This window comes from Melanotaenia boesemani, chromosome 20 (genome assembly GCF_017639745.1).
Source record: "Melanotaenia boesemani isolate fMelBoe1 chromosome 20, fMelBoe1.pri, whole genome shotgun sequence".
NCBI lineage: Eukaryota > Metazoa > Chordata > Actinopteri > Atheriniformes > Melanotaeniidae > Melanotaenia > Melanotaenia boesemani.
The window spans coordinates 24,279,214-24,302,651 of record NC_055701.1 but is presented as its reverse complement, the minus strand read 5'-3'; the positions used below and the strand labels follow the sequence as shown (position 1 = coordinate 24,302,651).

Genomic DNA, 23,438 nt, shown 5'->3' with positions numbered 1-23,438 from the left:
ACTTCAAATGAAAGCTTTCATAAGACATTTATTGTTTATGTAAATGTGGTCTTTTTTTTTTCAAAGAGGATTTAATTGGACTCTTCTTGCTTCGCTGAGCTTAGCGCGATTTTTCTCTCTTTGTTCTCGAGGCGGAGACAAACCCAAAGATCAATCCAAAGTAAACGTCGACTATGTTTGCTTTAATCTCTCTATATTGCACAAAAATGAGAAACAAAACAAACACAGCAGAGTAATCTTTTTCTGAGGGGGTAGCCAAAAGTTGCTTTCTTTCTTTCTCCCCCATCCCTCGCCCCCTTTTTTTTTTCATAAGAGGGTTATTTAAAAAGAGTCTTTGACACACTGTACACGCTGGCGTGTGTGTTTTTTGTCTTATTGAGGCTGTGATACTGTGTGCATGGAGGCTTTTTTGACTTGTTCATGCAGATTTGAGACTTGTGTGCTTCCATGTTCTTAAGCCTTTAAGCACCACAATATGAAACACCTGATGAGCGCAGCTTTTTAAGGATGTGCCTCATAATGTAAAGAATTCCATCACTTCACAGAGACGTGCCCCAGGCTGATCTGACGGTCTGTTAATTCCCCTCCTCGCGGCCAAAAAAATCCCCTCTCTGATCCCCTTTCTGCCCCTCTGTAATGTACAACCCTGACAATATCCAAGACATTTTGTGATCCCGTCCGCCTGATTTGCTTCCCTGCTGGGTGTCATCTCAGCCTATCATGCTTGGCATCATCCACCAAATTTAGTGTGTGTGTTTAAAAAAACACCCCTCCGGGTGGTTGGTGTTCAGGCTACGATTTCCATTTACCTGCAGCCAAACACAGCAGGTTCACACAGCTCTGAGAGGGATACACTTTCAATTTGCTGTTGTTTGTGATTTTAAGGTGAGATGATTCATTTGATGTGAAATGGATGGCTCTGGTGAGGGAAGTTTTTCACCACAGCACACCCAGAAAACCTGCATCTTCAGGCTCTCACACTGGTTTATATGCTGGTTTAGTTAACAAAACTTTAGGGAGGATAGCTGGAGTTTTTTTCTGCAAATTGTTTCCTGTTGGGGAAAATAAATGAATAAAGAAAGAAACAATTATTGATTTCTTTCTGTTAGAAAAATGCACTTGAAGGCCCAGTGGCCTCCAACATAACACACAGTGTGCAAAACATTTCAAAAGTGTTGGATGAAGCAAGTGTTAAAGATAGTGAGCATGTTGACATGAAAATAGAAAAAGTAAATAATTGTAGTGTTGAGTCAGAACAAAACTGGACTCATTGTAGGTGTGTTCATTCAGGAGAAATCACATGTAATCAAGGCACCCAAACTGGAGTAAAACACCTTGTTAATGAGGTTGGGAACAGAGTAAGTCCTCACATCCTCATAAAGTTCCATTGTTTTGCATCTTTTTGTAAAATTAGTAAAGTGTAAGTGCATATTAATCCCGCCAAGTTCCCAATAAAGCTCTGTCATATATGTCTCTGTTTCTCTTGTCAGACAGCAACAGCTGTTTTTCTTAAGGCCTGTGTTTAAAGGCACATATTCCAATATGATCCGGACTGAGACCTTACTCTGAATAAGACACTTAATAAGATCATACTCAAAGTAAGTTAAAAGTTATAATTGAATTAAGCTTTGTGGAGTTTTCCAGTCTTACTCCTGTCACACAGAGGTGTATAATGTATATATGTGTATTAGCTTGTATGTATCATGCAGCAGTTGCAATCATGCAGCTTTCTGTATGAATGTGGAGATGAAGAACACAGTGACTCCCACATGCAGCGGTCTCTGTGCCTGATTGGCTTCTCCCCCGTGGCCCTCTGGCCTCCAGCGGCGTTCCCCCACATCCACAGATGGATGAGCAGTGGGTGTAAAATGACTGTCGTTTACTGGCAGATGGCACAATTTCCCCTCAGCCGCTGCAGCACGGAGCTGCTAAGTTGTCACTTGGGTTTGGGTTTTCTGTGTGACACTGTGTTACTGTGTGTGTGTTGGGTGTGGACTAATGTGTCTATGTGTGTTAGGGTCAATAATCAGCAGGTGCTGAGGACACAAGTGTCCTTGAATGTTTACAGCAGACCTGTAAATGTTAATTTAAAGTGATGTGCTGCAAGTTGGACCACTAATTGTTCATTTGTCTTCTTTGAGCCATTACATGACCCTGTAGGTACATTTTGGGCAAGAATAACAGGCTATTGTTGCTCGAAAGCAGCATGAAAGCATGCTTAGATAGAAGGTTTATTCCCCAAAATGCCTTGCAAGCATGTCAATCAGTTTTTTTTAATAAAACTGCAAGAAGCACAGAACTACCCTTTAAAAACAATCATGTAACAAGACTAGAAAATGTTCTGTACAATAAGTCTGAGACCTTTTCACAGGTCTGTGTTTATTCATGTGTAAAATAAGGAGGAACTGTGTGTGTGTGTGTGTGTGTGTGTGTGTGTGTGTGTGTGTGTGTGTGTGTGTGTGTGTGTGTGTGTGTGTGTGTGTGTGTGTGTGTGAGTGACATGCAAGTCCTTGTTTCCATTTAGTGCACCGTAGTGTTGTCCCAGTGTGCAGCGTTGTTTATTTCTCCAAAGGCTGGTGGTGTTTCCAAATGTTTAAGAAGCAGGGTTGGCTGATGGGAGAGACTAATGACAGAGAACAGAGGCTATTCATGTGTGTGTGTGTGTGTGTGTGTGTGTAATTCTTCTCCCACATGTATTTACTGACCACACACACACCAACACACACCTCCCATTCATGCCCATTGGTTTTATATGAACCGTCGGCATGCAATATTCAACGCATTCAGATTTGGCAATTTATCGTAAAGAGTTTGTTCATATGTGTGTTTGTCATTTCACACACTGAAGGACACACACACTCACTCCCATCCCTCTCTTTGTCTCTCACTTCTCATCTCTTATTCTCTGTCAAATTTTATTTTTCCTTCCTACCGTGCGCCCCCTCTTGCCTTTTGAAAATCTCTCCTGTGTTTTTACAATCTTTGATGGTTGCAGTGTTGCCTGGAAGGTGTTGTGTTTGTGTGTGTGTGTGTCAGAAGAGCAGGCATTTTTGCTCCAACTCTTCAGCATCTGTTCTTCAGGTCATCCCTGGAGAAAGATGTCTGTAATCATCTTCTCATCAATGTGTTCTGACAATCACTTTGAAGTTTCATATTAAAATAAGGTTGTTGGAAACAGTAACGTTGGGGAAAAAAAGAACTTTGTAGAAAAAAAAATTTCTTTTCACCCCATCGTTCTAGCTGTCCTAAAGTTTAGATCTCTTGCAGTCAGATGTTGCATAAAGATGCAGGCCAACCCTAAAACAGCACTTTAGCTGTGGAATCATAAGTCGATGGTGAAGCACAGATCCTCAGGGATCCAGAAATTTTAAGCTTTTGCATAGACGGCAAACATACTTCTTTTCTTGGTTTTTGAAGACATTCAGCTCTCCTACAAAAGACTTCCTCAGTCCATTTGTGTTTGGTTCAGAGGTATTTTGGATTGAAGTTTCCTTCTATCCATGAACTGGATGACTGAGAATGACATTAACTTAAGTTCCACTCTTTTTGTGTGTCAAAGAACTAATCTGAGTTTTTTTTTATAAATACTTTATATGGTCTTCTACAAGCTCCCTTCATCTAAAGAAAGCTTGTACTCTGAAGTAAGAGCCGTCTCAACATGAAGGGAAGTACTGTGACTCTCTTGGACCAATTCTAGTGGCAATTTGAGGACTTTAAGGATTGGGGAGATTCATAAAGGACTACCAATACCGTCCATGTCTATTTCTTTGATTTTATTCACCAACTAAATATAGAACAGGAATGCTGAGATGACCTCAGTGTCAACTAAATATTGTGGCTGGTAGATAAATCAATACTCAGTTTTAATTGCTTCATGGTACATTGGCTCAGTAAACCCTGGGCTTTATTGTTGGGCTATTTATTTGTATTTTGTTTAACTCTTAATGTCATCTAGACAAATCACTCTGTAGTTTACAGATGTTTCACCTTGTGCTGGAAGAGAACCTACTCCTTGGTGGAAGTTAAAGAACGACTGATAAGCAAAGGTTTCCACAGTTTTTGTGACATGACATGTGACATTTGTTAAGATCAAAGCAGAAAACATAGTGGCTGTGGTATTGTAGATGGTATTTTAAGAGTCCCAAATCAAGGATGTTAAATATATTCTTACTGTTCAGTACTTTGGTCAGTACTGACTGTTTTCAAAGTGCTTTATAAATAAAGTTGGCTTGGCTTAAATATTGTCAGATTTTCCTCTATACTGCCCCTAGGCCAAGAATATACTTGTGTTTTTAACCTCACATTTGCATAGGCAACCAGCTTTTCTTGTTAACATTCTCCCTCTGGTACTTGTTTGTTACTGGAGAATTCCACTAGGGGGCACATTAGAGAACTCAGACTGGATCGAGTTGCCAAAAAAAAACAATAAACACAATAGAGGAGGTTAGCGTCTGGTTAATTTTCATATCATGGCAAAAAAATTAAAAAATAAAAAAGTAAAAAACAGCAATATTGTAGATGTTATCTAAGGCCCCCTAAACCTTGTGTGCATGCATTAAAAGCAAGTATATCCTCAAACTTAGTGGTCCCTTCTGTATTTCATCTCATGCACAGGGAACTTTTGTGGGTGTTTAAATGACGCTCCAAACAAATACAGGATTTGTGTAGAAGCCATCACAAACACGCGCATTTAAAAACTTGTTTATTTATAACCTTAGATAGCCCATGTCTCACTAGAGCATCGACTTTGTTCATTCTAGCACCTTATTCTAGTTCCAGTTACTTATCAGGTTCCTTCTCTCTGGTCCGAATGCCCCTCTGATTTCTTCAAATCAGAACTTGGATTCTTGTTCTTTCAACTCCTCTTCTACTTAGCTCATGTAACAGTGAAGGCCCTACATAACCACAAATGTCTAGAAGATATTGGTTAAATGGAAGATATTATCCCAACGATATGCATTTACTTTGCACGCTGCATGTGTACTTTGCCTCTGCCTCCCCTGTGTGCACATGTAGGGTTAATTTCATAGATAATATGATACATTTATTTACCAAAAAGAGCTGCACATCAGTTTCACCCTTTAATCATCCAATTATGTAAATAAGCACTGCTCCATGTGTGGGCTTAACATGGCCCAGTGAAAATTGGACCGTTCATCACAACTTAGGCGTAATGTTTCTCTAAGCGGTTCCTCCACTTCTGCAGCGAGACTTTGGCTCTCTGAGTCTCCGCATGAATGTTCATTTCCCTGGCAACATTATCAAGAAATCTTTTGGCAAGCGTGGGAAGCGTGTAGGCCAAACAAGCTTTGCCGCATGACGATTTGTTGAACAATGACTCTTCTATACTCTATCATGCACTTAATCCAGTAGACACTTAAGACACTTTTCTGGTTGGGAATTGAAGATTAAACACAACTCCCATTCAATGAGGAATCATAGCATGGGATTCCTGTAAATAAGGTCCACAGATTTTATGGCAAAACATTGTCACCTGTACTGATTTTTATTCATATTGAGCCGAAGCATTCCCTGATGCATATCACATTTTTTAAGTTTAAGTGCATTGTGCTTTAAAGAATGCCATTCTTTAGTTACAGTGTTTTTTCCAAGGGCACACATTTTGGAATAAGCGGAAAAAGTCTGTTGCTAAGCAGAGTTTTACTAAACGTTTTCATGTTGGATGGCAGACTGATGAAAAAGAGTCAGACTGAATCATTTATAAAAAGCACTTTATTATTAAGGATTTCATGGATATTTACTCTCCAGTTTGTTGATTCTGGCTTTTTATTGTATCACTCATACAATTAGTGAAAGATAAAGGGAGAAAAATCTCAATAGAAGTCATATTTCCCAGGTTTAAATGTACGACTATATGAGTTCCATTTTAAAAACGAGCAGACAGCTGTAAATCAGCAGGTCACTGTCACCCAGTGGCCTTAATATGGACCTTGTCTCCAGGCCTCAGCTATGCATGTATTCATACACCTCATTAATGCCCTTTGAAATCCTCTCTGGGTGTCATTTGATGAATTATGGATGAAAAGACAAGACCTGTCTGTTTGCTATGCTCAAATCTAACCCCTGCCACCTTTTCTGTAAAGGTTTATTAAGTCCTTATATACTTCTTTTCACTTTCACTCTCTGTCAGTGCACGTACACACTCAGTCAAACACATTTTCAGCCTCAAATCTTCACAGAAATCAGTTTATTTTCCTTTTCCTTATGGCATGTTTTCACATCACCATCAGTTTCTAAGCCCTTTGATAGCTGCATGTACTGCTTGTTTCAGCCTAATGTTGTCTTAAAGGCATGTACGTACACTTGTCTGTCTCAAACACACCTGTGCATGTCTTGTGCTCTACCTCTGGCTGCAGTTCAGGGCAGTTCTTAGCCTGCAGGCTGACAGTAGCGTTGACATATGACTGGTTTTTAATTACAAAGCTCCCCTTAAGGAAATTGTTGAGATACTCAACAGATAAGGCATACATGGAAGGGAACAAAAAGTCTCATTGTCATATCAGGAAGACTTTTCAGAAGGTGTGCGGAGCATTCAGCTGGAGCTGCAGTTAAATCTGACAAAATATTTAGTGCTGCAGAGTGACTGGTTGATAGTTTTTTATTAAAAGTTACATGTCATCTCAGACTTTCCCATTATTTCCCTCTGTCATCTAGATTTATCACCACCAGCCGTTGAATTGCATAATTTCGTCTGAATTGCTGGGATGGATTTGCGATTGCAAAATCCAGCCAATACACACTGCATGTCAAAACATGTTTGAGACTGTTTATGTGTCTCCGCTTTGAGCCGGTCTTGGTGGAAAAGTGAATCGGACAGAAGCATCCAATTCTGCAGCTTATCCTCAACCTGGCTGCAGTGGCACCAGACATCCCATACCACTTCCAAAGGGACAAAAAGCATTCCCAATCTAGCTGAGACATAAAATCTTTCCATCAAAACTCCTGTACTCAGAGGCATGTGGAAGCTATCCTGACCAAAATGCCCAACCCCCACTAATTTCTCTACTTTAAATGCAGAGGAATAGCAAAGGCTCTCATTGCATCCCAGTTGACTGAGCTTCTCAGCCCTCTCTCTTCAGAGCTAGACCTTTTTAGCTGCTTGCATTTGCAATCTCATTCTTTTTAACCACTTTGTCATGCAACCCAGCCCTCTGAGACTTTCAGAAACAATATCAGACACCCAAGTAAGCAAATACATTACATCCCTTTTTGTGATTGCAGCCTTTTTGTGTGGGTACTCCTTTCCAAATATTGCTGTGTTTGCTTTGCGACAACTCCCACTACAGTTTTTCTGGGTCCAAACAAACTCTCCGCTGGTCATCTTTTTCACCTACAATGAAGCAACCAGCCCTCTTCCTGTGTGGAGTTTGCATGTGCTTTTTGTACCTGTGAAGGTTTTCCAGACACATATTTTTGGGTGTGAACATGTTTGTTCAACTATGGGTGTCTCCAGCTGTCTGCAACCCTAAACAGGATATAGCAGGCGTAGAGATGGATAGGGATGGATAATAACTATAGATTAATTGAAAAATGAGCCCGTTTACATGACCATCAAAATCAGTAAACTGAGTACAATCAAATATTTGTAATAACGGTGTCTAATTAATCTAAATCTACTTCTAAAATGTGATATTCAAAAAAAGCTGGTCTACATTTTCCAGTCCATTGTCAGAGTACTTACGTAGTTTCTGTTATTTTTAACATATCCAATCTTTGTTGAGTTGGATGCTAATGGTTGTAGCATTAGCTGCTAATGTGGTAGCTAGTCAGCCTACAAAACAATCTACATGTGAATGTTTTACTTAATTTACAGCATGATCTAACATAAAAAAAAAAAAAAAAAACGGGAGAGGCTATGCAGTTTATTGCCCATGCACAAAATAAAATATATATATATATATATATAAAACAAAACAACCACGAAATCTGAAATACAGGTCTACATACACAAAGACATTAGAGTATCGGGAAGAAATCTAGATGTGTTAATCCGATTTGTCATAATCTGATTATGGTAACTCCAGAAATCTGATTTTTGGTGTGCAAGTAAACTGGCTCAATGATTTCTAAAGTTACTATCTAACTTATTAATCCCAGTTTTTACATTTTTTTGTTTTTGTTTTTGTTTTATTTTATCTTAACCTCCCACTTACACTGTTATTTTTATTTATTGGCCATCTTTCAAACCACTGAATGCCTTTCTTTACATCTGTCTTTCACACTGGCCGCCAACCAGAAGCAGAGTCGTCTGGCTCTGCGATCCATTGATATTTCTGTGAATGAAAACATGAGCCAGTAGATAGTGTTAAATCGTGTGTGTGTGTGTGTGCGTGGTTGTCAGAGGGTGAAGGATGGAGGGAGACAGTTACTGCGTAGGAGTGTGGCATACCTCCTTGTGTCTCTTTCATCTTCCTCTTCCTGTCTTCCTCACTTTGCCTTTCCTTTCCTTTCTTCCCTCTGTTTGTCTCTTCATCTTCCTGCATGCACATTTTCACACATCTGGCCCTCCATCCCTCCATCCCTCTCCCCCTCCTCCTCACTAACACATGTAATTAACTTCTGTAGACTGTTACTTCTTTTCTGGCTCATCCATCTTTTTTTCCCCTCTCTGCAGTATTGCTGAGAAGATGCGGGGCCTCTGCTCTCACACTCATATATGCGCTTTTGTTTAAAGCTCCCCCACATCCAGGGCAGCTGACACATCTAATATTGAAACCAAACTCCCTCCTTCACCCTCTCACTCCCCCCCCCCCCCCAGTCTCCTCGTATGTTATTTTGCCAGTAGAGCTAAAATAATAAACCCTTGTACCGTCTGCAGAGTGTAATGGAAGCCTTTTTCCCTCTGGAAAGAAGAGTAAGCGAGACGTGGTGTTGTGCTGGCAAACAGCAGCACAGTGACAGTTTTGGTTTTTTAAAATACCTTACGTCAGAAGTTTTGTTTTTTTTATATTTTTCTTCCTCGAACTCTCGTGAAATGTTATTTTTGAGTGTGGTAGATCTGGTAATTGGCTGCATTTTTTCCTCATGTGACAACTTTCTCCCCATCTCAGCATGCAGTGCTGCATCTACTGCGTATCACTGCATCTCTAATCAGAATACATTGGATCATTTTAACTGTAATAGCCTGGATTTGCCTTTGAGGTTGGTCTGCTCTGTTTGAGTTGGCCTCTTCTGGGGTCAAGATGTCAGCGGTGACCTTTATCTTTAGAGAAATAACTTCAACAGTGACACCATCTCTGATGAACTGGCTTCTAACTGATAGAAACCATGAAGTCAGTCTCTAAACAGCACAGCTAATGGGACAGAAGCGGTGAATGAACAGTATTTCCTCAGTTTTATTCAGATTGTTTAGGTTTTGTTGCTTTGTTTGTTTCCAGCATTCATGTCTGTTCCCACATCTAGCTGCAGCTTCAAACGAGCATCCACTGAATGTTTTGCTGGAACAGTCAGACATAAAATACCAACACTTTGCTCAGTGAAAAGGCAGTTTTTAGGTGTGAATTGCTGTTCTGTGGAGCTTTGCTCCGTAGGAAGCCACATCGGCTCTTTAATGATGACAGGACTGCGATGGGATGCAGATGGGAGGTCACTCTGGTTACTAAGGTGGTTAGCATAGATATGTTGGACTGTCTTGCTACCTGCAGGGCACAGCTAACCGGTTAGAAACATAATTAGTCACACACTAATAAATGAAACATTAAGTTGTTTTAGTAATTTAATGTTGATTCCAGTTATTTTGGTTCTAAGACCCTGTTATACAACAGAATATATGATAGTATAGATGTCTGGTGTGGATGTCTTGGGACAACTGTGCTCCAGTTGTTCTCCCAAACAGAGGCTCCTCTCTCTGATCAGTTTGTGCTGTGAGTGGAGGCCAGCCCTGGCGGGGAAGCAAGAGGGCGGGTTGATGGGATTAAAGGGCTTTCCTGCTCCTGTGCAGCTCTCATAAGCAAACATACTTTAACAGTACCTCATTTTAAAGTTTCACCATGTTCAATCCAAAATCCACAAGGGAACAGAAACAGTGATACTTACTCTGTGACATATCAAGTTGGAAAGTTTTTTGTTATTATAATGAAAAGAGGATAGTAAGGGAAAAAAAAGTGTGAAGAAGACAGCAGATCTGCACATGCAGCAAAAGAAATTGAGACAAACAGCAGGTTTTAAGAGGAGAGGTCATGCAGCCCCCCTCCCCCAGTTACTAATAAACAGCGTCATAGACAGAGAGGTAAACGCTTGTACATGCTGTTGATTCAAACCCCCTGACATACATGTACCAACCTCTTCCTGCCCCTCAGATCAAACTGGTTTAACGAAGTGATGATAATGATAAAGTTTAAATTTAATTACCTTGCTGGAACAACCAAGACTAAAAAATATTGATTTAAAATATATATTCTTGATATTTGTGATACCAGTAACAGTTTTCTTGCAGCTCCTTGTAGCTAATGATCACTGTTTAAAAATCTGCAATACTACTATAATGTTTGAATGAATGAATGAATGAAAAATACTTTATTAATAATAATTATTGGGCATACTCGTCCAAATATAATATCTAAAAGTGCTGAAATAATGAGATTTTAATGTAAATTTAAGGCTCTGTGACACTGATTGTTATCACAATCAACATCACAAAGTTAGGTGTGTTAATGATGATTTCATTCCAGTTAAAGGAAGTAAAGCAATATAAACTATATCGATAGCCTCATAGCATAATTGCCTAAGTCATATTTTTGCCATATTTTGATATCTACTAAACTCTGCTCTGCTGATTCACTGTCTGCATTATTGCCTATAAAACCATAAAATGTGACGTAAGAAATTATGCTACATGGTTCAATTCAATTAGGTTATTTAGCTATATTTTACTACACGTTTAGTTAAAGTTAAATTATGTGGAAAAGGAGCTTTAACTTGAGTAATATTTGGTTGACTATTTATTACTTCTAATTTAAACACAACACAAAAAAAACACTTATTACAACATTATAATTTCCCTTTAGAGAATAATAGTGTATTTATTTCATTGCATTTATTTAATTTCTGCTTTTGTAAACTTTACTAAATAACAATTCACAGGTGCAGAGGTATTTATTTATATATATTACAAGCTATATAATCATAATAATCAACCATGATATCATATATCAGATGTTTTCCTCATATCCTGCAGCTTTGGTTTTAATATTGAGCTCTTTGTTAATAGTAAAAGGTCTGTATTTGTTAACCACTTGGGGAACTTCTTGTTTTATTGGCCACATTCACTCATTCACACACACACACACTCATATAGCACGTCTAACGTGGGCTTTGCGCAAGGACACTTTGTGGAAGCCAGGATTGAACCACCAGCCTTCCTCCTGTAAATGCCATATAATTCCCAGAAAAAAAAAAAACAGTAAACCTTGTTAGATACCCCAAGAAAAGCGAGAACTTTGAACTTTGCAAAACCCCAAGAACAAGCAAAAAGGTTGTTTTGTTCCGGTCATTCCATGAGAAGCTATGTCCGTATTGGCGGGGCATGTCTGTCTTTTTATGTGCAATGAACAATTGACCCGGTTAGTTAATATTGAACGAGAAAATTTTCCCTTCCTTTAAATGCTACGTGTTTTATACATTTTCATTTACTTTCTCACCACCACTATCAATTGTTCATTAAAAGTATTCGTTCAACCTCGCATCAGCAAAAATGCAGAAGCAACAACTTTCCTCTTCATGCCGTTCCACGTTAACAACGTGCACCTCAAATGGTTCACCAATCACACAATAGTTCTCGGAGCCCCAAGAGAAGAAAGTTCTGCTGAGCTGATGCGTCGCTAACAAGCTGCTACATGTTCCCAACCACAGCCGTACGATGAATGACGTCATTTTGTTCTTGTGGTCTTGAGAAAAAGAAAAAAGTTCTCGCTTGTCACAGAGGATGTAACAGGCTTAAGAACTAACATCAGTTTTCTTGGAAGCCTAAAGTACTGATTTCACATAGCAGACATGCCACCGGCCTCTTTACATTTCCCGTTTCTGGGGTTTGGAGTGTAAAGCATGTCACTAGGTATTAAACACTTTTGACAAATTCCCAATGAGGCTTTAATGTTTCATTGTAGGCTTTTCTAAAGAAAAAACTGTCAGTAGCTATGTTTCTATTACCCCAAGAATTGCGCTGAAAAAAAATATGTATCACATTAAAAAAAAACGGAAAGGGAAACATCTACATTTAAAAAAACCTCTCAAATATCGCTAAAAAGTTTTTATTTTTTATATCGCAAAAGTGTAATGGAAACACTTTTCACGTCCCAGGATGTGATGTAGAGGGTCACATGACCAGCTATTTTCAAGTAAAGATGGCGCTGTATGAGTAGACGCAGGAGAAGATGGAAATCTTTTTACAAATAAATAAAGAAAAAATATAACTGCAATCCTTGATGGCCAACAACAGAGAAATGCAGTTTTACAAATAATTAGAAATCTCCATCCTCCTCAAAGTGGAGTCTCGCGGGGCAGCATTTTATGAGAATAACAGCTAATGCACTAAACACCATTCAATTGAAGCACCTGCAAATCGCAATTGCACTTTGTTGAAATTTTAGAAATATCGCTTTTATTTTGCAAAAAACTGCAATGGAAACACAGCTAATGTGTACTTCAATATAGACTAAAGCCTACTTTAGAGGTGTTTTATGTATTTGTGTGCTTTTGAATTAATTTCAGTCCACAACACAGATCGAATCGCACACGTAGACACACACATTGACTAACACTGTCCTACCAGAGTGGGGTATCATTGTTGGGTCTTTCCTGCTGGAGAGTATCACAGATCACAGTATCTCAGTGTGTATGTGTGTAGGTGGATTTGGGAAGGGGTCACACTTGCCACCCTGAAAGGTCAGGGTAGTCTAGTCAGGGGCAGCAGGGGCCAAAGTTTAACGTTTCAATCAGGCATCTCCTCATTGTGTGTCAGTATGTTTGGAGATGGTTTCCATCAGCTGTTTCTTGTCTCTGGAGTTGTGGATAAGACTCCTTCAAAGATCACTTTGAACTTTAAAAAATGAAGTTCGCTCTCATCACTTTTAGATCAGTCAGGCAAAGAATTTTGTGCTCGCAAATAACGACCATGACAGACTATCAGTATTCCTTAAGTCATTTTTAAAGCTATACCATTAAAAATGCTAAAATATGACATTTTCTTTTGTAAAAAAGTGCTTATTGAAGTTGTTGCCTCAATTAGAAGCTCCATTGTCCAGATTTTTAAACTTGAAAAGCTGCCTTGTAATCAGATTGGTTCCTCCGTGTTGTTTAGGGAAGTGTGATTATATTGTGTAGTAGCCCCGCACTCACTTTGCAGACATCTTGGCTTTTGTGGGCCGAGCTTCTTACACTTGTCTGCTGAATTGAAACTAGGCCAGTTCGTCTTTGGAATGACAATTACCATGGACCAAACCCAGACCCCCATTCTGAGGTTGGAGGGATTGGAGGTGGGGGTGACGACGAGAGCATAAAAGGAGTAAAGACGATTGGTTGCTGCCAAGGTACTCTGGATGTACAGTAGCTTCCGATGCTCATTAGTGCAGCCGAGCAGAGGGTTGGGCACTCGGGGGGTCGGGAGGGGCAGTGTTGAAGGGAGGGTGGGTTGAGGCTGGCATAGGCCGGGGCGGGATGTTTAGAAGCAACGTCTATCTTTAACTTGAATTTAGGGGCTCTTTTGATAAAATGCAGCTCAGCTCGGTGAAGAAAAGAGGCAACAAGCTGGGGGAACCCTCCCCTCTCCCACCCCCAACTCCTTGATCTCCACCGAGCCATCCCTCTTTCCTCCCCATCTCCTCCTGGCAGGCTTCTCCCCGACGGTGTGAGGTTGTCAGGCCGGCCCAGATTAAAGGCATTGTCCAAAGGTATTTACATCCGGCCAAACCATATTAAACAGAGATTAAGGGTTTTCACTGCACATCTCAAAAAAGAAGAGAGAAAAAAAAGGAAAGGAGTGAAAAGAAGAGAATCCTTCAAGGATGGGCAGGATTTACTATGGGCATAGCTGTGAAATGGAGGAAGAGAAATGTGCTCTTTATGGAGGGGGAGGTGATAGTTGTTGGGGGACTCCACAAATCCTGTTTGAAGGTCATGTGATGCTGACTTGTCTGATGAAGTGGTGAGGTTGCCAAACGGTTGGCCGCCGGTCTAATTTTTCAGCATAGGAAGTACAAGTAAAAGGATCTGTTGGTGGGACACAACAAGCAGATGGGTGGCTGTGTGTCTGTGTGGCTCCAATTATGCAGGAAATATTTTCTTTTTTTTTTTTTTTATACACTATATTGGAGCCCTACACCTAGGTTTTAGCTAATTTGCATGTTTAAAAAGTGGTTATTTTTTATAAAAAAAACTCTACAGAAGACAAATCATCCCATTTTTTTCAGAAATAGACACATTTTTTCTGAGGTCTGAATTACAGATTTGTGACACTTTGGTCCAAATATCACAGAGACACACATTGCAACTCCCACCTCTGCTTATAGCATCCATTTCTAGGGGGTCGAGTGAGCCAGTGTTTCCATGCAAAACCGCAAATTTTTGTCTTTGCATATTAGAAAAAAACATTTGCAAAACAGTGTAACAATGAAAACTATCTCCATACAGACAGCAAACATTAATAAGACTATAAATGATGTAGTGTGCATGCCAGGCCTGTAGGAGGTGGTGAAACTTTACAGCAACACACCCCACATGTGCACTACGTCCTAATCAGACTTGGATACATGACAGCAGCTATTATAAAGATGTATTGCTTATCTAGCGCATGTAATCTATGCATCTATGCTGGCGGGATAAATGCAGGTTTTGCTTTAAGACAAAATATATGTATAACACTCGGCTGCATAAGCAGAAGAAGGTGGTCCACCATTGTTGTTGTTGTTTTTGTGCTGTTCGCGGTTGTAAAGACGTCATCATTGCCAAAATATTCCAGTTCATGTTTACACGGACAGGATTAGCTTGCATTTTACTAAAATTACACTCTGGAGCCAGTTCTCAAACCTTTGTGGTTTTGTCTGCCCAAAACTCTGTTACCGTGTAAATTAGCGGCCAAAACCTAAATTTTTTGCCTTTCACTGTCTAGCGTTGTCATGTAAACGAGGCCTTAGAATGGCAATCAAAAATCAAGCTATTTTTTATTTACATATCAGCTAATTAAACCCTAACCTCCACCGCCAAGTTTGTTCTTCTGCATTTTATCTACGCTTTTAGAGGCTAACATTAAGCACTGTTGATTAAACAGAGAATGTTTCACATTCATCATGTTCATTTAATAACAAAATAATCTTCTAAGAAAAATTAAAAGAAAACAGCAACACAAAGTCAAATATTCTCATCAGGGCTTAAGGTAAGCTTTTTCAACCCCTTTTTATATTTTTAACTTGGGCAGAAATTTGGCTTACCTCTAAACTTTTATTCAGTGTACTTTATCTAGCATTGGACAAAGCACAGCTCAAGCATTTTAACCCTTAAAAAGGAGCTGAAGGAAAATAGTTTAGATTTCCCAAAATGCAATGATTGTCAGTTTACCTCATTAAATTAGCAAAAACATAAAAATGCAAAGTAAATTCAGGATTTTGTTTTAGCAAAAGATTGGACCAAGGCAGAGTGTAGACAATACTAGAAAAGGGATATAAATCTTTAAAAAAAGAAACTTTTGAGGCAGTGATGCTGCAGTCACCTTTCCGGGGTGTACCGTGCCTCCCGCCTAGTAGCTGCTGGGATAACATCCCGCGGCCCTGGATTGAAATTGGCGAGTATACAATGTGGAGATAAGCTACTTGTGTGCTCCTGTTAACTAATTTGTCCTATCAATATACAGTGGATTCAGTAATGGGTGGACGTCACTAGAAATGTTTGCTATCTCCAACTTGACCACTAGATGTCAGTCATTTTTACACACCGTTACTCAGATTGCATTACCAGCTTCACACACATGCAGTGCAGTTGGCCATGATTGATCACAAAATAGCCATCTTTGCTAAAAAGCAAAAAAGAATCCAGTTTTTTTTTTTTTTTTTACAGTAGTAGAAACAAACACTAATTAGCTGGAACAGGCCATTTGTTGCTGAATTGTTTGCTGCTGGTTTGGGAGCAGTCTGCTCTGCACATGTTGGAAACACAGCCTTGTTGTATTATTAGCTAAATGTAGTGAGGAGGAGGAAAAAAGAGAGCTTGATAAAGACGAATGTCTGCAGAGCATCTGGAATCCATCACTTTGAAAAGCAGTTTAAATGCAGATATGGTTTGAAAAGGTATGTGCTCCTGCTTTCCTACCAGACTCAATAAAACTACCTGTTAAGAGAGTCCAGTAACCTTTTACAGTTCAGGAAGCATCTTGCCAGCCTGTTTGGACCTGTGTGGATGTTACTTTATGCAAATCAGTCAAAGTGAATAAGAAGACGTTGAAAGAGCATCATAAATCAACTTGCAGGACTTTGACGGGATATGTAATAGACAAAACTCTTTGAGAATGAAACCCGCTGTGTTTAGTTTGAGAGGCATCAATTTCTGAAAATGTCCTTTTAACTCTGAATTTTAATGAAGACCACATGAAGAAACATCACACCAACATCTAAATACAAAACACCCTTTTAAAGATTATGTAAGACTTCATTTTAGAGGCCAGAAAAACAGTTTAGGATACATCAACAGTTACAAAATGGGTGGCAGACAACACTCACAAAAACCTCTCTTTGGCTAAAGAAACAGTAAGTTCTATGATGATCTGATTTGCACTATAAACTTTAGCAATAATATTATTACTGTTAAAGTGCTAGGTGCCAGCCCAAGAATAGACAATCAAATTCCAGCAAACATTAAGTATAAGCTGACATGTACCTGGTAAACCTCACATACTTAAGTGCAAGTGAATCAACAAGTAATGTATTTCTATATAATGTTCTTCATCAACACTACCATGTCCCTGATCATAATTCAGCCTTCAAACAGCATCATCTAGCCACCTGCCTACATTGGTGATAACATTTGTCTCTCCCAACAGTTTACATTTTATGAAGAAGATATAAAAGTCATAAAACCACCAGATGTGTCGACTGGTCAGAGGCAAACAGTCATTAATGCTAAAAACCAGATAAAAACATGTGATTTGGCTTCAGGCAAGTTTTATTATGAATGAACTGTTTTGAGTAGCAGCGATTAAAGCCATCCGAAGCAGAATCATCCCACGTAAAATAACTGATGATAAAAAAGAATTGGTTGGTTGTTACATGTTTGCTTTACTTTTTATATTAGATAACCACTTAAGTTGTAATAATCAGTAAATTATTTTCTAAAATCTAGACCCTTTTTTGTAAAACGTCTCATTTACATGTACCACATTATTTTCTTGTCTTCTTTCCCTCCTGCGACCTGATACGACAGCAGTCATGGAGACAGCTTCTCAGTTTGTACTCTTTCCTGTTACTCCAGGATCTTCCACTCAGTCCCTTAGTGGGTGTGTGAGAGTGTGTGTGTTACAGAGAGAGAGGGGTTAAACATGGAAAGGCTTCCCACATAATGAGATCTTGTTATCCCTGGGGCCGCGGCCTGCCCACCGGCCCCTGGAGAAGTTTGTAGAGGATAAATAAAGCTCTTCAGACACAGAGAAAAGATGGAGTCTGTAAGCAGCACTTTGACAACGCCACGCAGTTTATCAAAGACAGACTTTATATTAGTCTAAAGAGTTATTTGTTATATCGAGATGAGAGTGTAAATAAGGGGCCAGGAGGGCAGGGGCTTCTTGATTTATGGAGTGACTGTCCAGCCTTTACTGCACATATACACGCTCAATATCTCGTTTACATACACACACATACGTATCTGAACCCACATCCACATTAACACAGATGCTCAGAAAGTACATATAACACATTGCTTCCAGCTGGCAGGGTTCCGGCAAGAGCGCCACAGCCCCCAACGCCCCCCCTTCACACACACACACACACACACACACACACACACACACACCAAGCAGGCGATAGCTCACGCATGCTGCGCCGGATGAGAAAGCAGCAGGAATGTCTACATGTTGATATCAGACTGGACACTGCCAGAAACCAGAGCAAAGCTTTTATTTTTCCGCTTTGTTGGAATCAGTTCACTGATTTAAGCTGCATTTCAACTGCAGGGACCTATTACATGAACTTTTAAGGGTCTTACAGGCGTCCTTTCTTTGCCCCTCCTTATCTTGACTGCAGTAACCAGGGGCTGAATAGAAGTGGTACTTTTGAGAATATTCTGAACCTTTGAAGTTGTAGACATTTCTAATTTTGTCCCATTTCTTGGGTTCTTTTGACACAGTTTCCTTTTTGCCATCCACTTTTTTTTTATTTTTTTATTTTGCAAAATTCCAGTGCTCCTGTTAAAATTCCTGAAAAACTCCCAGTGAGCGTCTCTGGAAGATGCAGATGATAGAAGGATGGAGCCAGTTTGATTTCAACTTTGATATTTATCTTATTCGCTCCTATAAAGACAAAGATGTCTGAGAGAAACCCTGGTTCTCGTTCATTCACATCCACAAGTTCCCACCTGCGAGCAGCTCAGTACCGCCACAGTCCTGCACAGCTGGGGACACAGCTGCTAGCTTTTTTTTCCTACAAGGATTGAAAGTGCTAATCAGGAATTCCTCACTACATATTTCTCTGTGACTCACTTACACGAGCATGTTGTATTGCAACTCTTTCTGATGCGCTCACGCCTCTGACCTTGCAGTATTAGTAGATCGGTGTTGACTGGTCGTGCAACACTACAAAGTGTGGTCCTTCAAACCAAATCCACTTTCATTCAGAGCAGCTTCAAATCTCCATTTCAAAGTCCAGAATCTGAAGCAGGTCATCGATTGTGGTCAAAAGAAAGGAGCTTTACTCTTTTGTGCGACACCTGAGAAACTGGGCTCTTCAAAGTATGCAGGACGCATCTTTGTTTTGTTTTGTGTGTTGCATTTGTTCAGCCTCTGGCAGTCCAAACATCCAAGCGGTGAACAAATGTTCCTCTTATGTGTTTTCCCAAGATCAAAGCAAAGGATCACACAAATAGCCTTGCCTCGCTATTAGCGAATGCTAATTAAATATGTTTCTCTGGTCAAAGTATTTGCAGGATTAAATATCTTTCTGTGTAAGGCAGAAATATGTTTCTGTAATCTGCATGAGCCAAACCTTTAAGTAGGAGATGCATGCCTATTACAAAGGAACAGTTCCAGTCGAATTTTCACGTTTGCTTCTCATTCAGTGGAGGCTGCGGTCGAGTGTTTTGGGGTCTATAAGCCAAAGTGAGCTATGGGTCTCTGGAGAATATTATATCTGCCCCATAAAGCCCAATTCCCCATGTTTAAGACCTGAAGATATTCTGCAGCCTATTTTTTCATCTTTCCTTCCCAGTAATATACAAAAGGTAGAGAGCCATTCATGCTAGTCTTGAATTTATGTGCTCTGCGCTGTTGCCTCAGTGTTTTTCTTCTCCTGAATGGACCTTTTTGTTTTAACAAAAAGTGCAGTAAATTTTGTTGTCAAAGCCAGAGGCCTCTGTGCAGCCCTGTTAAGCACATTTCTGACTTGACATATCCAGTGTTTTTAAGGTATGAGTTAAGGCTTAGAGAAGAAGTCACAATTCTTTTGTTTTCCATTCAGTTTATTCAAGAACTGATTATAAATGACAGAATAAATATTTCCTGTGGATAAATTTGGTTTGATTTATATTTATCTAAAGGCTGGGGTGACTGGCTTCTTTATCTCCAAGCAAGACAAGTTTCATAAATTAATGTTGTGATTTGCAGCTAATATTCAACCCAATTTCCAAAAGTTTGGTTATTATTTTTAAATCTCATCAACCCATATTTCACCAATCTCTAAAATGTAGTTTCAGGGTGATGTTTAGGATGGTGTAACATCTTTTATTCTTTTAACAACCGCCTGTAAACATCTGGGAAGTGAGGAGACCAGTTGCTGGAGTTTTAGGAATGTTGTCCCATTCTGGTCTGATGCAGGATTCTAGCTGCTCTACAGTCCTGGACCTTGGTTGCTGGATTTCTGCTTCCATGATGCTCCAGATGTTGTGTATTAGTGAAAGGTCTGGACTGCAGGCAGGCCAGTTCAGAAGCCAGACTCTCCTCCTGTGAAGCCATGCTGCTGTGATGGATGCAGGATGTGGCTCAGCATCTGCAAGGCCTTCCTTGAAAGAGATGTTGTCTGGATGGGAGCAGATGTTGCTCTAAAACCTCCATGTACTTTTCAACATTGCTGGAGCTTCACAGATGTGGAAGCTGCCCACGCCATAGGCACTAATGTAGCCCCATCCCATCAGAGATGCAGCTTTTCACCTGTCCACTGATAACAAGCTGGATGCTCTCTCTCCTCTTTAGTCTGCAGGACACGCCGTCCATGCTTTCCAGAAAAAAAAAACATTTTTATCTGACCACAGAACAGCTTTCCATTTTGCCTCAGACCATTTTAAATGAGCTTTGGTCCAGAGAAGACAGCGGTGCTTCTGGATCCTCTTCACACCTGGCTTCTTCTTTGCATGATGAAGCTTTAACCTGCATTTTTGGATTTCAGGGTGAACTGTGTTCACAGAGAGTGATTTCTGTCTTCCTGAGTCCATGCAGCGGTTTCCAGTAGAGAATCATATCTGGTTTTAATGCAGTGCTGCCTGATAAAATGTTCAAAATGTATCATTTTCAACCTCTGATATGTTGTTTATATTATATTGAATAAAATATGGGTAAAATTAAAGATATATAGAATAGATGTAAGGGATAAAAGCTTGTTTTGCAGGGTCGATAATAAGCTGACAGCATTATTTGCTGCTTCTGTTACATAAACTGTTGGTCTTTGAAGGTGCATTGGTCTGCATCCTCAGAAACCTGCCTCACATTCAGATACCCCTATAATTTAAAGCACCACTTGTGTATTCTCTGCAAAGATTTCCTCGTCTAGGCCACTCTGGAGTTCAACTTTGCCCCTCAGCTCCAATTTCCTGATCAGTTTGAGGCTGCCTTTGAACGGACAGGTTCACGTTCACACTGTTCAGTGAACTCGCTCATTCCGTTGTCAGTAGCGGGCGTGTTTGACTTCATAAATCACAAGTCCAACGCACCTCGTTCAGTCTTTCCCATGGGTGGGTGGCTGTGTGTTTGTGAACGCTCATTCAGAGACGTCCAATATGGCTGCGCTCCTGCATACTTAAAGCATGTATGCATTTGTGTGCTTATAAGTGGCCTTTTGTGTGCACATGCATGAGGTAACCCATCCCATTTCTCCCTAGCAGTGATACTGTGTATTTGAAGTTTGAATAAGAAGACACCTCTGATTAATGGACGAGAAGTTAAAAACAAGGGACCTTCTATCCCAACGTCTCTGCCCCCCTCCTCTCCGGGGGTCAGCATCCTCAGTGAAGTTAGTAAACATGTTGATTTTTCCCCGGCTCCAACCAAGCTGGCGCTTCTGGAGTAAATGAGCTGGTGTTTGACAGAGAAGGCTGGGGAAGGCGGGTGGTTCATTTTCCATGCGGCCCAGATCTGTCTTCTTCAAAAAACCTGCACTTTTCTGTGACTTCCAGAAGCACATGAGCTGATAGCTCGCCAGCGGGTCGGTGGTTAGCTGTGCAACACTGCCTTTTCATACATGAAAAAACACAGCAACCTTTAGAATAAGGAGTTTCACCCCACTAAAGCTTTTGGGGAAAAGGTCATTCAGATTTTACAGGAAGAAGCAGACCATTGTCAGCTCTCCTTGCTGATTTTAAGCCCTCAAAATATCCAAACATCAACTACAAATTCACTCGCTGTTTAGTCTGATCATGCAGATATAAAAAACCAGATCATATTTTGCAATTTGGATTATCTTGTGATATTTGAAAGTGATGTTGAGCAATACTTTTCTGGATTTTCTGAAGTTTGTTCAGCTTTTCTCTCAAACGTGGCTCCTTTTTATTAATTTTCAGTCCATATCTGTAAGAAATATTGTTTAAAAGACCTCATTAGAATGGTACAAACTTTATTTTTGGCTGTATGTAATGTGTTTATATTTAGCTTGCACATATTTATAAATCTCTGGACATTTTTCCTGTTTACTGGAAACAAAGAAAAGAGGACTGAATCAAGACTTAATGTAAACTTTGATTTGCAGACTCTGTGTCCAGCGAGACAGCCTTTCTGGAGAACTATGTCCTGGGCATGGGGGACACCCTGGATATCTCATGTGACCTGGAGGACTCCTCAGAGCCCATCGTCTGGTTCAAAGATGGCGCCAGACTTGTGCCAAGCAACCGAACGCGACTGGGCCAGAGGTTGCTGCGCATCATCAACGTGTCGTACGAGGACTCCGGAGTCTACTCGTGTCGGCTCGCTCGGAGCAACACACTGCTCAGCAACTACACCATCAGGGTGACAGGTGAGAGCTTAACATTTTAGCTATAGCCTGTGAAGTTACAGTAAATTAGATGAGATATTAAATCGACTATTTCAGATTTTTTAACAGATACTGGAGTCACCGTGCAGAGCTCCCTGAAACTTGACCTGATTTGTTTTTTCTGCCTGTCTGACAAAGAAAATGAGATTTGAAGTAATTCCTATAAAACACACTCGAAGCAACGTCTCAACATGACAGTTTGCTCAGGAGGAAAGCTCTATTATTTTCTCTCGCTTGATTTTAGCTCCCTGTTAGCTCCCTGCCAAGCTGCACATACACACACACACATCTATTCTATATGCAGCACCACACCGGCTAACGCTCAGCCAAGTTTGAGATCAACTCCTCTGATGCACAGTCAAAGGTGAAATTTATTTACAAATAAATTGATGGGTTGAGAAACTCGGGATAGGCAGAGTTTTAATAAGCACAGGAGAAGAGGAGGTGGGGATGTGGGGGGGGTGTCAGAGGGAACAGCAGTTTAAAAGTCAGGCGGCATTTTCCCGTAAAACTCAAGGACACCAGCTGAGCCTGTTATTGACAACTAATTAGAAAGCAATTAGCTCCAAAGATTTCTGCATTGAAAACAGATGGGGTGGCAATAAATGCATGAGCTTGCTCCCTCTCAGTCCACCCTCCTGCCACTTCACAAACACGCAAACAGGCACACACAGACACGTGCATATTTGTCTGCAAGCTGGAGAAAAAACAGATCTTTCCAGCACTGGTTAGAGATGGACAGCTTCACCTCCCAGACCTACATATCAGCTCCAGACTGCAACGTTCTACACAAGCACACCCTTCCCCATCAGAAAGCTGCTTTTTGCTATAAGAAAGTAATTTCATATTCTTTTAAATCAATTGCATGAATAAAATAAGTGAATTTGCTTCCAGCTCTGCTCAGCATGTCTCAGGGGTTAAAACCACAAATTCATTGCAAGCTAATATGAAACAAATCATTTTAGCGCTTATTGCCTGTTTGAATTACTTGTA

At 40.2% G+C, this 23,438-nt stretch overlaps 1 protein-coding gene across 7 annotated transcripts in view; it reads left to right on the top strand.

Moving 5' to 3' along the window:
• fgfr3 (fibroblast growth factor receptor 3) overlaps nucleotides 1-23,438 on the top strand; it is a 73,096-nt gene that overhangs the window by 5,695 nt on the left and 43,963 nt on the right. For all 7 annotated transcript variants that reach the window (XM_041971640.1, XM_041971641.1, XM_041971638.1 and 4 more), the window contains exon 3: nucleotides 22,164-22,427. In XM_041971640.1, the coding sequence (XP_041827574.1) occupies nucleotides 22,164-22,427 (264 nt within the window). The remainder of the gene's footprint in view (nucleotides 1-22,163; nucleotides 22,428-23,438) is intronic.